Source organism: Eleutherodactylus coqui, chromosome 1 (genome assembly GCF_035609145.1).
Source record: "Eleutherodactylus coqui strain aEleCoq1 chromosome 1, aEleCoq1.hap1, whole genome shotgun sequence".
Classification (NCBI taxonomy): Eukaryota; Metazoa; Chordata; class Amphibia; order Anura; family Eleutherodactylidae; genus Eleutherodactylus; species Eleutherodactylus coqui.
Genome location: NC_089837.1, coordinates 223,243,974 through 223,257,951, shown reverse-complemented (window position 1 = coordinate 223,257,951; position 13,978 = coordinate 223,243,974). Strand labels below are relative to the sequence as shown.

At 42.0% G+C, this 13,978-nt stretch overlaps 1 protein-coding gene across 1 annotated transcript in view; it reads left to right on the top strand.

Moving 5' to 3' along the window:
- The window catches only part of HBS1L (HBS1 like translational GTPase), a 76,944-nt gene extending 65,897 nt beyond the window's left edge, over window positions 1–11,047 (top strand). Inside the window, exons 13-18 of the mRNA XM_066605792.1 lie at window positions 1,491–1,595; window positions 3,659–3,749; window positions 5,644–5,752; window positions 5,888–5,988; window positions 8,468–8,612; window positions 10,406–11,047. Of these exons, the coding sequence (XP_066461889.1) occupies window positions 1,491–1,595; window positions 3,659–3,749; window positions 5,644–5,752; window positions 5,888–5,988; window positions 8,468–8,612; window positions 10,406–10,417 (563 nt within the window). The 3' untranslated portion in view covers window positions 10,418–11,047. The remainder of the gene's footprint in view (window positions 1–1,490; window positions 1,596–3,658; window positions 3,750–5,643; window positions 5,753–5,887; window positions 5,989–8,467; window positions 8,613–10,405) is intronic.
- The last annotated feature ends 2,931 nt before the right edge of the window (window positions 11,048–13,978 follow it).

The window sequence follows — 13,978 nt, the reverse complement described above, 5'->3', positions numbered from 1 at the left end:
TTCCTCCTCCATCCATCTTCTTACTGCATCTTCTCCTCACCAATCTTCTCCTGGCTCCCCCAGTACCCCGGATCACTTCACCTCCAGTCGCCAGATCCTATTCTTCCTGTGATGAAGCGTACACTAGCTACAGTTCACTTCCTGCAGGGCAGTGAGTGCTATGAGTGACATAACGTTGACTTTCTAGCAGGGAATGCCAAATCCTTGGCAGCCTGCTTTAGCGCGCATGCACAATATCTTGCCAGTAGTGTTTTATATGGTATATGAAACACTAGCAGCGAGACATCACGCATACGCAGTAATGCTAAAGCAGGCTACAGAGGATTCGGCATTCCCTGCTTGGCAGTGAATACTATATCACTAGTGACCGGGTACACTGACCTGCAGGAAGCAGAATGCTGGCAATGTAGGAAGAATAGGATCTGGCCAGCTGGAGGTGATGTGACCCGGGGACTGCAGGAGCCAGGAGAAGATTGGGGAGATAAAGATGCTGTAAGAAGACTGCCTAGGAGGAACAGGTAAGTATAGGATTTTTTTAATGACTGAACCCTTTAAGGGGTGCATGCCTCTAAAACGTTTGGCATATATTTAGCATTTCCGATGTACAGACAGCCAAACTATGCAGATTTGTGCTATAATTTAAAGGAGTTGTACCAAGATTACAATTTCTTCTATTCAGAGATACTGGATAACTTGTTGATTTGATTCCCCTAATCCCGAGAACAGGGGCCTACAGTGGGCTTACTGCACGCCAATCACAGAGCGAGGGAGAGACTGAATGGGGCGCTGGTTGCTCAAGCGTGCTGCATTCACTTTCAGTTGGACTGCCGGGATAGCAGAGTAGCAAGCACTCGGGTGTTTCCATTAGCCCCATTAAAATGGATCGAGCAGTGGTTGAGCATGCTCGGTCAGCACTTTTTATACTGATGTCACCTTGCAGTGACTGGAAGGAGAAGAAATGGAGTCTCCATTCTTGAGATCTGTGCGGGTTTTAGCGGTGAAACCCCTACCAATCAGCAAGTCATTCTGTATTCGGTGCATAAAATAACTTGTGATCTTGGTACAACCAGCAATGATAGTAAATGGGATGAGCTATTTGAGGCCACGTCCTCTTGGCTGAGCCTGCTGAGAAGTACAAAAGGACATATTTGTAAATTATTGCATATTTGTGGCGTTTTATAATTTGAGTTTTGTTTTTTTTTACAAAAACAATTGTGACACTTAGCCCATAATTTGCTCTGTGTGCTTTAAAGGGGTTAGCCCATCAACACACACAACCTATGTAGAGAATCTGTGTGGGTCTGACTGCTGTGTGCTCCACCAGTCATTAGAATGGGGGTCCACAGTTCCACATTTAAACTGGGCGGTAGCCACGCATTCATACCTCTCCATATGCACAATTTGAAAACCCCTTTACAACAAGGTATGGTTTGCACTTTTATTATGAGATATGAAAGCAAAAGCTTCACTGATTCTATTTCTTTGCCCAGATCAAGGCTCTGGATTCTGCGTGACTGGCAAAATAGAAGCTGGGTACGTCCAAACTGGAGAGCGCCTACTAGTCATGCCCCCTAATGAGACCTGCACAGTAAAAGGTAAGCACTGCAGATAGAAATGGCTGAAGTCTGCTGTCGAAGGATGCCCTGTATCACTTCTCATAGCATCTGTTATGGGACAACTTCTGAAAGCCCTTTCTGCACCTGAAACTGGAACGCTATGTCAAACTGATACTGACTGTTGAATAATTTATCCAAAATCTTGAAACGAATTTCCTCACAGGTGACTGTGTCTGAGCATTTCTGGGCTAGATGCGCCGTGAGATATTTGACCTGATACTTGAGCTTGAGGCTTCTTTTTCTCACGCCGGCAGATGATTCCCCCCTACATTATTTGTCATCTTGTTTATACGCTGCTAGTTTGCTTCGTACTCCTTTGCATCACACCGTCTTCAGGCTGTTCAGACGAGGGAGAGGGACTATGTTTTGTATTTGAGGTCCTACAAGTAATCACATGTATTTGTGTTATGTCATTTTGAAAGTCTTGAGTTTCTTCTTTCAAACATCAGCAATACAAAGTAAGTGCATGCTCTTCCAGTAAAAGCGTTCCTGTCATTTCAGGTGACTCTTCAGAATAAGCTGCGCTGCCTACATGAGGAGCAGCACTATTTCTCGCCATTGTGTAGCTTGTATATAGTGTTTTACCAGTTTTCCCTTTTGCAAGCTCTACCTCTAATCGTCATATTTTTTAACCCCTTCCCGCCACAAGATGTAAATGTACGTCCTGGCAGGGGGTTACTTAACGCAACAGGACGTATATTTCTGTCCTGGAGAGAGCGCGAGATTAGAAGAGATCCCACGCTATCCAGCTGTCACGATAGGCGGCCTCCTGCTGCAACAGTGGGGGTGCATCAGGACAGCGATTTCCACTCCCCGCTGTTAACCCCTATCCTGCCGCGATCTATATAGATCACATTGTATAAAAGTTTATCCGCAAGCAGAAAACCGCGGCGGATTTACGCTCGTGTATATCAGGCTGCGCTTTCCATAGTTATCCTATGGAAAGGGTTTCATGCGTTACCTGCATGCGGATTATTGCCACGGATAACGCAATGAATTATCGCCCCTGGACAGGAGGCTTTATACTCACCAATTCCCATGATGCACCCCGATGAAGTCCGTGCTCAGTCTGAAAATCTGACTTTTTTCAGACCACTGTGTGCATAATCTCTATCCCCGACTCCCCACCACCTCTCCAAACAGCACCATAAATTAGTGTTTGGTGGTCGTCCGTGGTGATGGTACCTTTTTAAAGGGAATCTTTCACCAGGTTTGTGTTGCTCTCAGAGCAGCATAAAATCGTTACATCCTGATTGTGGTGGTGGGTCACTCACTGGTGGTCTTGTATTAGTTTCCATAAATCCCACTTTATTAGGTCCAGCTAGAGCAGAGTGATGTTGCCATGTATTTGCTTTTTCTAGGTTGCTGAAATCATGCCTTTAGTGCCCTCTATTGAAAACTATTGTAGTAGCAGTCAGAAAAGAATCCCTACCAGTGAACGTCAGACCTCTGATTAATGTGAAGAGGACCCAATCCTGTACTAAACTGTTTAGAGTCCTATTGAAGACAAGGAGTTACATGCCAATCAAGGATTTTATTAACCCCTTAGCGACAAGCCTATGTATTGTCTTACGACGGAGCAAGTGAGATTTATTGATTTTATTTCAAAGGTCGTAACTCGTTGACATATGAGTGCCTACTTTTTGGGGAGAGTTGCTTTTTTCTTTTTCTTGCACCACTCTGAGTACATATAATGTAGTAAAAGTTATGCAACACATTTATCTGAAGCCCCCTCCTATTAAAAGGTAATTAGCTGCACTTTATTGGCTTACAAGCAGAAGTACTCTGCTGACCATTGACCCGGCTGTTGCTCTGGAACTAGAACACGGCACACTTTTGGGAGTTCTTGGGTGCTGGATGTTCTAGAAATACTTGAAGCTAGTGGGTACCTGCAGTGTACGTTCCTGCTGTCATATAGACTTTAGGTTTTGCTCTAACCATTTATAACTGAAATACGTATGACTCATGCATTACATTCGGCCCAGAGAAAATGTTTTGCTGCTTGCATCCAGCACTAAAGTTCTGATCTTACTCATTTCCAGGAATTACCTTACATGATGAACCAGTTGATTGGGCCGCTGCCGGAGATCATGTTAGTCTCGCTTTGACCGGCGTGGATATTATCAAAATCAAGTAAGTGCTCATCAATCAGTGTCTGACTCAGCAGCGGTTTCTGGAGATCGTGAAAAGGGTGTAGTCTCTGAGAGTAAAGTGGTTTTATTTTTAGACAGAATTGACTGTTACTTGAAAATTGTCAATTATTAATGAAACCGGGTCTGAAACTAATCTCCCGTAAACAGGAACATATTACTCTGCACTTTGTAACTTTTTCATAATGTCTGTTCTCAGCCAAGAGACATCAGTTGTCACCACATTGCAACCTTTGCAAAACTCTGCACCTGGGTGTGGTATTCCCTTGAAGCCCTATACTCGCATTAGTAGCTTATTCGTTTGCATAGTGGTTATGACTGAATTGGGCTCTGATTTTGGAATTGTCTTGCGGCCAAGTGATGTTTTGTCTACACGATAGACGTTGACGTCACATTTAATACTGGTATAGGAAATGGACTGCAGGGAATGTGGATTTGGGTATCGTAACGTAAAACAGTGTAAAGAATCCCTTGATATACACTGTTTTACCATGTTTCTTTTCGAATTGTAAAGCCCCTTTTACACGCAACGATTATCGCTCAAAATTCGTTAAAAGGATCGCGTATGAGCAATAATCGTTGCGTATAAATGCTACCATCCTCAGCTTAAAAACCATTGTTCAGATTGTAGGCTGTCTTCTTCACGGGAGCAGGAGATTACATTGTATTCTCTCTGCAGCCCATGCCAGAACAATGGAGCTAATTGCAGAGCTCAGACCACCTGCTGAGTTCTGCAACCAACTCCCAGAGGCTCATTTGCACGCAAATCAAGCTGAGAAAGTACAAATGGGCATTATTGCCCATTCGTACTTTATGCAAGACATTAGCTAAAACTTTTAATCATTTGAAAGATTATCTTTGCATGTAAATGGGCCTTAACTCAATCAATTAAGTTATTTTACACCATTTGCAGTGAATCTGCAAAATATACCCCCACTTCCTTATTTGTTGCTACCTGTAAGACTTGGGGGCATATTGAAGAAAGAAAACTATATTTCCAAGCAATATATGGATCTCAGAAGGTAAAGATTCCCCTTGTTGGGGTCCTAGGTGGTAGTGTGTCATCTAAGCCTACAGCTTTCCTCCATGATCTGATACAATAGCGCAAAATAGAAAAAACTGTGCCTTTTTGTTGACTTCAAAAATGGCGTGTTTCCCACCATTGCTCGGATATGGTATCACTTACTAGTTGGTGGGAGGTCACACTGCCGTGGCCATAGTCCTAACTAAGCAGTGTGGTTCTTTTTGTAGTATTTCCTTGCACAGCAACACTTCTAGCCACCCTTGTACAAGAAACTGCAATATAACTGCATTTATTCAGTATCAGGCGGGCGCTCGGAGCAGGGAACAGCTGGGTGCAGAAAACAAGTGGGGAGACCCCGCTTGTTTTCTGCATCCTCCGCTGGCAGCGCAAGATGATCGCTCAAAAGTCGCTTCAGCGACATCCTTTTTGAGGGATTATCGTTGTGTCGAAATGGGCCTATTGAACTCAGTGCCTGAACAATGAGGTCTGTTGGCTAGCGGCAGATTGTCAAATCAAACCCAGCGTTGAAGACAAAGAGGCAGTGACCCGAGCACAAACGATACAGGAATTGGTATCTTATAAATCCTGTGATTTTTTTTTTTTTTTTTTTTTTGGTAACTGAAGTGCGGTAGATAGAATGAGATAACTTAGTGCGAACTTAGTGTATGGGAGCATGCATCCATTATACATTCCTCTTATAGTAACAAAAAACAATGCTTGGCTAATCTTGCATGCATGTTCATGGACCAGTTGGAAGACTTGGCTGTTCCGATGAAAAGTAACGTCTCTGCACAACCTTCTCCTCTTTTTGATGACCGCACTTCTGTACTACAGCCTTTGTTCTGTTTTGCAGTGTGGGCTATGTGTTTTGCAATCCTACTGAACCCATCAGAGCTTGCACACGTTTTCGGGCTAGAGTGCTCATCTTTAATTTTGACGTTCCTATAACACAAGGATTCCCAGTAAGTATACGTACTGTTATGTTTAGTCCTTTACTAGGATCATATAATGCCTATTACAGAACTGTCAGCTATCCTTGCTCTTATTACTTGCTGTTTTGTTTCATCTGCGTTTTCTTTCTTTCTTCCCATATCCAGATTATTATACACTACCAGACTGTGAGTGAGCCTGCCACCATCAGGAGGCTGATCAGTATCCTACACAAGAGCACAGGAGAAGTGGTTAAGAAAAAACCAAAGTGAGATGTAGTTTGTGTCCTGAGTATTCCACCCCTTCGCTATATCCTTCTTTTGGCTTAACATGGCTTTAATGCAATGGGACTTCAATATACAGTTTTGTTTTTTTTGTACAATTATGCATAAATGCTCGGTGCAACCCTTTTAATTAATCAATTTACAGCTGCTAAAAATATTTATTTACCAAGTTAATCACCCTTTATTTTGCCGGGTGGTGCCCCCTCGTGTTCCTAGTGGTGCCATCTTTCTGCGTCCATGATTGGCAATCATCTGCGTTCAATCCACAATTTCTTCTACTTTCTGCAGTGCGGCGCCATCCTGTGTATATGTCAAAGTCCAATGAGATCCCTCTGCTGGATTCATGCAGAACTCTTCAAAAATGTACATATGTGAAGCATCTCAATAAGTGTTTGTAACAACAAGCTTCAGACGTGGCTGAGCATGCACGGCATAGAGATGGCGGAGGTGGATGGATCTCTTTACTACAGTGCATGCGCCAATGATCACTGCTATGATTCTATAGGAGACGGAATTAGAGCCCTTTGTGGAAGGGGGTGTACCACGGCTGATGATATTTATAGTGAAATCTAGCCCATAATAAACATGTTTATATGTAGAATTATTTTGAAAAAATGTCCCTATTCTCGGATATTCCAGGACTAATGTTAGAATGGTGTCCTCTGCTGTTCAATAGAAACAAGTGGTGCTATTCTTACATTAGTGCTGGGGATGGAGACATGTATGTTTGTACAGTTATTAAAAACATCTTTTTAATTATGAGCTTGATTTAACAGAATACTTTGCGTGGAACACTCCCTTTAACGTATATGATGGGAGAAGCTACAGATGTATACGTTAACATTTTCATAGGCCCCCATTTAGCTGATGTGTCTTCTTTTGACTTCTGTCAAACCAGTATGTGTCGGCATAGTGTTTTTGTTTTTTTTCTTCATATGTATGAAAGACCACAATGCATAATTTTCTATACGGGGGGCTGTTATAAATGAGTGTACCATATTTTCCAGTGGTTATGTATGGTTCACTGATGAAACTGTATGGCATCTATCGCACCCTTCCATGGGACATACACGTTTGTTGGAAGGGAAGACCATAGGGGCACATTTATGAAGGTTATGCCAGTTGCTGTTTTTTTAATTTTTTTATTTGCACAAGTGAGTATGTGCGCAAAAATGTGCGACATTTCTTCATTTTGTGTTGGCCCTGTTTTTTTTTTTTGTTTTTTTCAACAGTGGGCTGGGCTTGTTGAGAGAGGATTGTATCTGCCTGGATTTACAGATTTATGTATAATTTACACCATACATTATGCCAGAAACATTTCAGAGAGGGCGCATGGAGGTGTCGGGATGCAGGTAATACATGAAGAGGCATATGTCTCCATGTATTAAGCGCACCATGCGCCAGGGAAAATTATACTAAGCCCCACGCATGATGCACCTAATACAAGAAGTGTATGTATTAAGCACATCCCCGGCATCTGCATATATCTTCTCAGCTTCTGGTGTAATGTATACATAAATCTGTTGGTCTGGGGTGGACTCGCCCTTCCCAACAAGCCCTGCCCACTTTTAAACAATATGAGAAAGCTGGCAAAGAATGAAGAAAGGTCACACATTTTTGTAGAAATACCCACTTGCGCAAAAATGTGTGATTTCCTGGGGAACAGTTACTGCCACTTACTGTCTGGTTCCCCCAAAAATCACAGCTCATTACTGGGCGTTCAAGAGTGTGACATTCTGTATTGGACTTACTTTGTTTCAGCAAAAATAGATGTTTAAGTGCAGAAATCCCCTTAAAGGAGTTGTATCAAGATTACAAGCCATACCCTATCAATGGAATAGGGGATAACTTGCTGATCGGTGGGGGTCTCAATGCTGAGACCCCTGCCAATCTCACCCGCTCTCAACAGACATATTTTAAGATGCGGTCAGTGGCATCAAAACTGCAGTCTATATCCTCTTTCAAGTTCTTACTGTTAAGTCTTGATATTTATAATCTTGGCATAGAATCAAAATGTACTGCCTTTTTTTTTTTTTTTTTTTTGCTATGGCCTCGTTCACACGGGCTACAAAACAATCCCTATGCTTTGTAGCCTAAAAGAACCCATTGGAAACCCTGGGCTTCACATACATGTGTTTTGTAGCAATGATTTTGTACCCCCTGTAAATGAGGCCTAATGGGTATTGTATAGGAAAGTGAAAATTGAACCCAAAATATAGAGTGTCTGATATGTTGAGATCTTACGAACAAAACCCTCCATATGAAATCACAAATGTAGTATACAGTATATGCAGGCCTATTACACAAAACTAAGCCATAACATGACACGGAGTATGGGAGTATCCTGCCGAAAGCCTACTTCATGTTGCTACATAACATGAAGGTAGTAATATACCATAGTCAGTGGCTTGTTTTAATAGCATACAGTGTGCTTAGATGTGGCTGTTTCGAATTGTCTTTCAGATGCCTAACAAAAGGAATGAACGCCATAATAGAGCTGCAGACACAAAGACCTGTCGCTTTAGAATTGTACAAAGACTTTAAAGAACTTGGCAGGTTTATGCTCCGATACAGCGGGTCATCTATAGCAGCCGGAGTTGTCACAGAGGTAGGTTGCTGTAGTGCTCTTCTCTGGGTTGCATTTCCCTTTCCTTGCAGCAGGCTTATACCAGCAAGAAGCATTCTGTCATTTTTTTGTTATTTGGCCTACATCACAACATTTTTCATAGTGTCCCTAAAATAGTCTGGATCACCTTCTTCCAGTAATGTAGTCCAGAAGACATCTAACCAGTCACAAGCCACTTCTAGAATTGAAAGCACTTGGGTTCATATTGAGGTCTTCACAACTAATGTTAATAGAATCCATCCAATTTGATACATGATTCATTGTCCAAGCAGTAGCTAGTAGCCGCTGTTCGGTCTTGAACCTACACATCACATCCTGTAAGTCTTCCGTGCAAAGGATGTAAAATAATTTCTACACTTCGCTTTTATGGCCATGACTTGCTTGGTACAATGACTGGAATGACAGTAAAATATATTTTTGTTTTTGCAATATAATAGAATGTGGCAGCCTACATTGCTCTAATGGGAAATAATGCTGATGGAATATTCATGTAGAATACTTCTGTATGGATGTGCAGCTTTCTAACTTGGGCTACATTAACCCCTTAGTGACCACGCCATAGTGTTTTTACATCCTGGTTTCCTGGGCTTTAATCCCCAGGGACGTAAAAACGTGCTCCCTGCGGGGATCAAAGCCCTACAAGCTGAGGACGTGACAACTCTATGCTGTCGGCTCCCGGAGGTAGCAGACAACCTGGAGGTGTTATCCCAGGCCGCAATAAATTGAACACGCTATTTATTCCACATGGCAAGAACCGTACAAAAAAACCCTAAAAACTGCTTACTTTGTTCATTTTGCCTCCCCAAAAATGTAAAGTGATAAAAAATATGTACTCCAAAATGGTAGCAAAAAACAAGTTCATACAGAGCTCTATCCATGGAAAAATATAAAAAAGTTATGGGACTTTACCCTGATAGCAAAATTACTACTTAATTTTCGTTTTTCCACTTTTGCGTTGAATCATAGTGATCCGCTGGAAAAATTGTCATTTTTGCTGCAAATGGGCCCACCAAAAATTTGTTCAAGTTTTTTAGTTTTTTTTTACAATACATTATATGTATCCAAAAATGGTTCAAAGGCACAATGGCTCATATTTACTAAAACAGATGTTGCATTGGCAGCCTAAGGCTGCCTGTCCACGGGCGGGTTTGAATTGCGTTCCCTGCGGTGATAATCCGGCTGCGGGAAACGCAGTGAACGCTCCCCATAGCATTGCTATATAGAGCGCTTCCCCCCTGTCCACGAGCAGATAATTGCAATTCTCCGCTTGTGGATGGCAATATGCAGCATGCTGTGAATTTACTGTGAGTCTCCACGGTCAGCGTATCTGTCAGATAGGCTGACAGCGTAGATCCGGCTGTAGCTCCTGGGATAGCGCAACGCCCGTGGACAGGCAGCCCCTAAGTAAAGGAGATAGTTGGGGTGAGTAAAGGAGATAGTTGGGGTGATTTGCGTAAATTAAAAGGTGCACACCTCGTAATAAACGTGACAATGTGGAGTCGTAGATTTGCGTCATTTACGCCTATTTTAGTTAATCTAGCCTAAACTACATTTCCTTCGGGAAGTGGTGAAAAGTGGCCACAGTTTTCAAAGGGACAAGAAAGTGAAAATGTTATGGCTACAGTTTTGCACATCAACACTTGTTATATAGTGGCGTAATGTATTCCAGATAATTACGTTCTTTACTAGAATCTGGTGTGTACCTACTTATTATGTATACTGCACTGTGATAAGAATTGTGATCCTATGGCATATTAATTTATTTTCTTTATCAGATCAAAGAATGACACTTAACATATTATGGAGACTTTTACAACTGGTTGAGTACATCCAGCTTGGCCCTCAAAGTTCTCAACCTTTTTTAGAATGCTTGGATGACAACAAAAGTGCAATTAATACGTAAAACAGAGGGCGCCACTGTGGACAAGCGGACGACTTCTCCGTCTCGCCATCTCACAGAACAAAGAGCCAGGAGATCTCGTCCCGAATCATGAAGAACACAGTACCGTTGATCCAGCTCTCTCTACCGTCCTATATCATTAATGACTTGCAACAGCTTCTCATACGAAAATCAAAATTAATTTATGTTACTAATTTTCTGGGACTTGGTATGATGCTGTCATCTAAGACTGGCAGACGCGTTTACAGTTCTCTCTTCTGAAATGTCTGCAGTTTTTTCCTTTTTTTTTTTCCTTTTATGTTAATGAAATTTGGTTTAAAATATTTAATGCAGAATATAAATTACTTTTATGTGCGGAGGAACAAAACTAAAGGACAACTTTTTTTTTCTTTTTAAGTTTTAGTGCATGGCTGACCATTGAAAAATCAGGAGATGAGGATTTACTGTGTGTGCCAATTTTATTAAGTGTTCAATGAATTTAAGGTAGACTAATTAAAACGCCTTGGTTTGAGCAGAACATCTATATGGTCTGTGTTTCATTTACAAAGGTGGGTTGGTGTTACCTGAAAATGGATATTAAATTGCTTGCTATACAGGGACAAGTGCATAAACTGCATTCTAAAAATTGTTCAGCCAGCCCTTATGCCATCCTTTAAAAAGAGCTTGTCCGGTCCTTTAAGCCCCATAAACTAAAAGTTATTGGCTCATAAAAAAAAAAGACATCCAAGTCCAGGGGTGTGGCTTTTTCTTTTTTTTAATCACCTCCCTACTTTGTTGTCTGACCATGATGCAGCTGCTTAATGCAGTGTGTGAACACCCTGTTCATAATGAAAGGTCAGTGTGTGTGCACATGCAATGCAGATATGTCAGCCACTGCTCGGTGCATTGAGCATTGTCATTCAATGGCAAGGGAACGGGGAGGCAGGGCAGTATAAAAATCACACTCCCAGCTCAGAAGTGCCTTCTTTCCTATGAGTCCATAACCTTTTTTATCTAATTAAACACACTATATAGAAAATGAACAATGCGGTTTGGAGCTTACGTATACATGAATCTTTCCAATGGTATATATTATGTATATAAAAATAATTACAAATAAACAAACAATAGGGCAGCTGCAAATGCCAAGAGAATTTGGATAAAATTGCACTAGGCTATGTGAATAAATCCTGTGAACTACTGAGGAATTTCACTAAATGTCTAATTTCAGATGAGTGAACTGTAGCACGTCCATAATACGGACATGTTACAGGTGACATTACAACTGGATGTCGTCAGTATGTGATCTGTATTTGCTGTTATTGATTTTACTTTCAATTGGGCAAATGTTGAAATAAAAAATACCAATGCTGAGGCTAATACAGACAGTGATAATGCGTTTTTAAACTGACATTAAAAAAATACAATCATGTGAATAGAAACATACATTTATATTAACCCTTTCCAATCCACTGTCTGACCTCTGAAGACATTATAATTTAAGGCTGTACAGCTCCGATGCTGAAAGACATCCGTCGGGGTTCTCTTACTGTATTTTGTCAGCCTCTCTGCTGTCTAAGCCTATCCAACGTGTCACCTCATGCAGTACTGGCTTTAGCCAGCAGATAGCGCCGTTGTACAACAGCAGAAAAAGAGTAAGCCCCCTAAGAAAACTAGGATACAAATTGGATTGGAAATGGTGAACTTAGTCTTATAGTCCACAACTTCGTATTTAGTTCATCTTTTGTGGACTGTAATACAGAGTAAAAATATGCTAGTTTCATGTGTAGAAAAAAATGAAAGGTGGCCCAATTGATTAAAATGTCATTTAACCCTTTCTGCCATTATACAACAGTGCCATCTGCTGACTAAAGCTAGTAATTACATGCTGGGACGTGTCTGAGAGGCATGGGCAACGGACCATTCGGCAGAACACTATAAATATACCCTGTCGGATGCCTTCTGACATCCTAGCTATAGAGGCTTCAATGCTTATGAGGGAAAACATCCGACGATGGGCCAGAAAGGGTTACAACTAGAGATGAGCGAACGTATTCGGTAAGGGCGATTTCGCAATCGAGCACCGCGATTTTCGAGTACTTGACTACTCGGGTGAAAAGTACTCGGGTGCGCTGTGGGTGAGCGGGGGGTTGCAGCGGGGAGTGGGGGGGAGAGAGAGAGGGCTCCCCCCTGTTCCCTGCTGCTACCCCCTGCTCCGCCACGCCTCCCCCCCGCCCCACAGCGCACCCGAGTACTTTTCACCCGAGTAGTGAAGTACTCAAAAATCGCAGTGCTCGATTGCGAAATCGCCCTTACCGAGTACGTTCGCTCATCTCTAGTTACAACTCCTATTATAGTCGATGGTGGGAGGAGGAGGGGGTGCAGTGAGTGCACATGCCGTGACTTCAGTCTGTATTTCTCGTGCAGAATCCCACCAGAATAGGACATGCTGAGATTTATTTCTCACATGAACACACCAAGCTGTGAAAAAAAATCACCCGTGTGAATACACACATTGACTTTAACGGGTCCAAGTTTTGTCAGTTTCAAACTCTGATGTTCCAATCATCCGTATGCATAAGCCCTTACACTGCATGCAGAAACTGCTATTTGGTTATGTTAGTATTAGTGTAGCCGGAAGTCCCGTTCTTGAGATTGGGAATACGTTGAAATACTGATACAACCCCTTTAAATGGTACAATACTCATTAGAATAGAACCATCTTTAAAAAGCAAGCACCCACTGAAATCCAAAATGTTCACAATATTTAGCATAATCTATCATCAATCTATACATCTCTGAGCCTCTGTGCAGTGGCAGCAGCAAGGCATATGTAACTCAGGTCTTCACCATATATGCTCAATGCGTACCAAATTCTGTCAACTCTCACCTAAAGGGTTCCGATTAATATACATGCAGGGCTCACAACTGGTAGCTGCTAGGATTCTGTGTCCACCTTCTTTCTGCCCCAGTCATATGGAAGCTACTTAGGAATGCACTCTTAGCTCATCACGTATGTAGCACATGCAGGGGCCTTACACATTCCTGTGGGCATTTTAGCGCACAATGCATAGTAACATGGACATTGTATCCCTTCAGCTCAACCTACTATTCCAGTTCAGCCTGTAACCAGCCACACCTCTTGTTGATCCAGAGGAAGGCAAAAAACCCATGGAAGCCTTTGCCAAAATATAAGCTTCTTGTTACATCCTTCTCTTTAACCAATCAGCCCACACTTCTCAGAATCACCCATTGGAACTCCTCTGTAATGACGACCGATTAGTGGAATAATCGGTTTCTGTTGGGATCAGGCCAATTTGGACTCCTATGAAAGTCAAAAGGAGTAAAAAAAAAATCAGGTATACTAATTTGCCCTCTAGTAGGTCCCCAGTGCACCCAAAGCTTTCCAAATTGCATGGGAATACAGCCACATGTTTTGGGAAACCCTGTACTCCTACGAGTGTCGCAG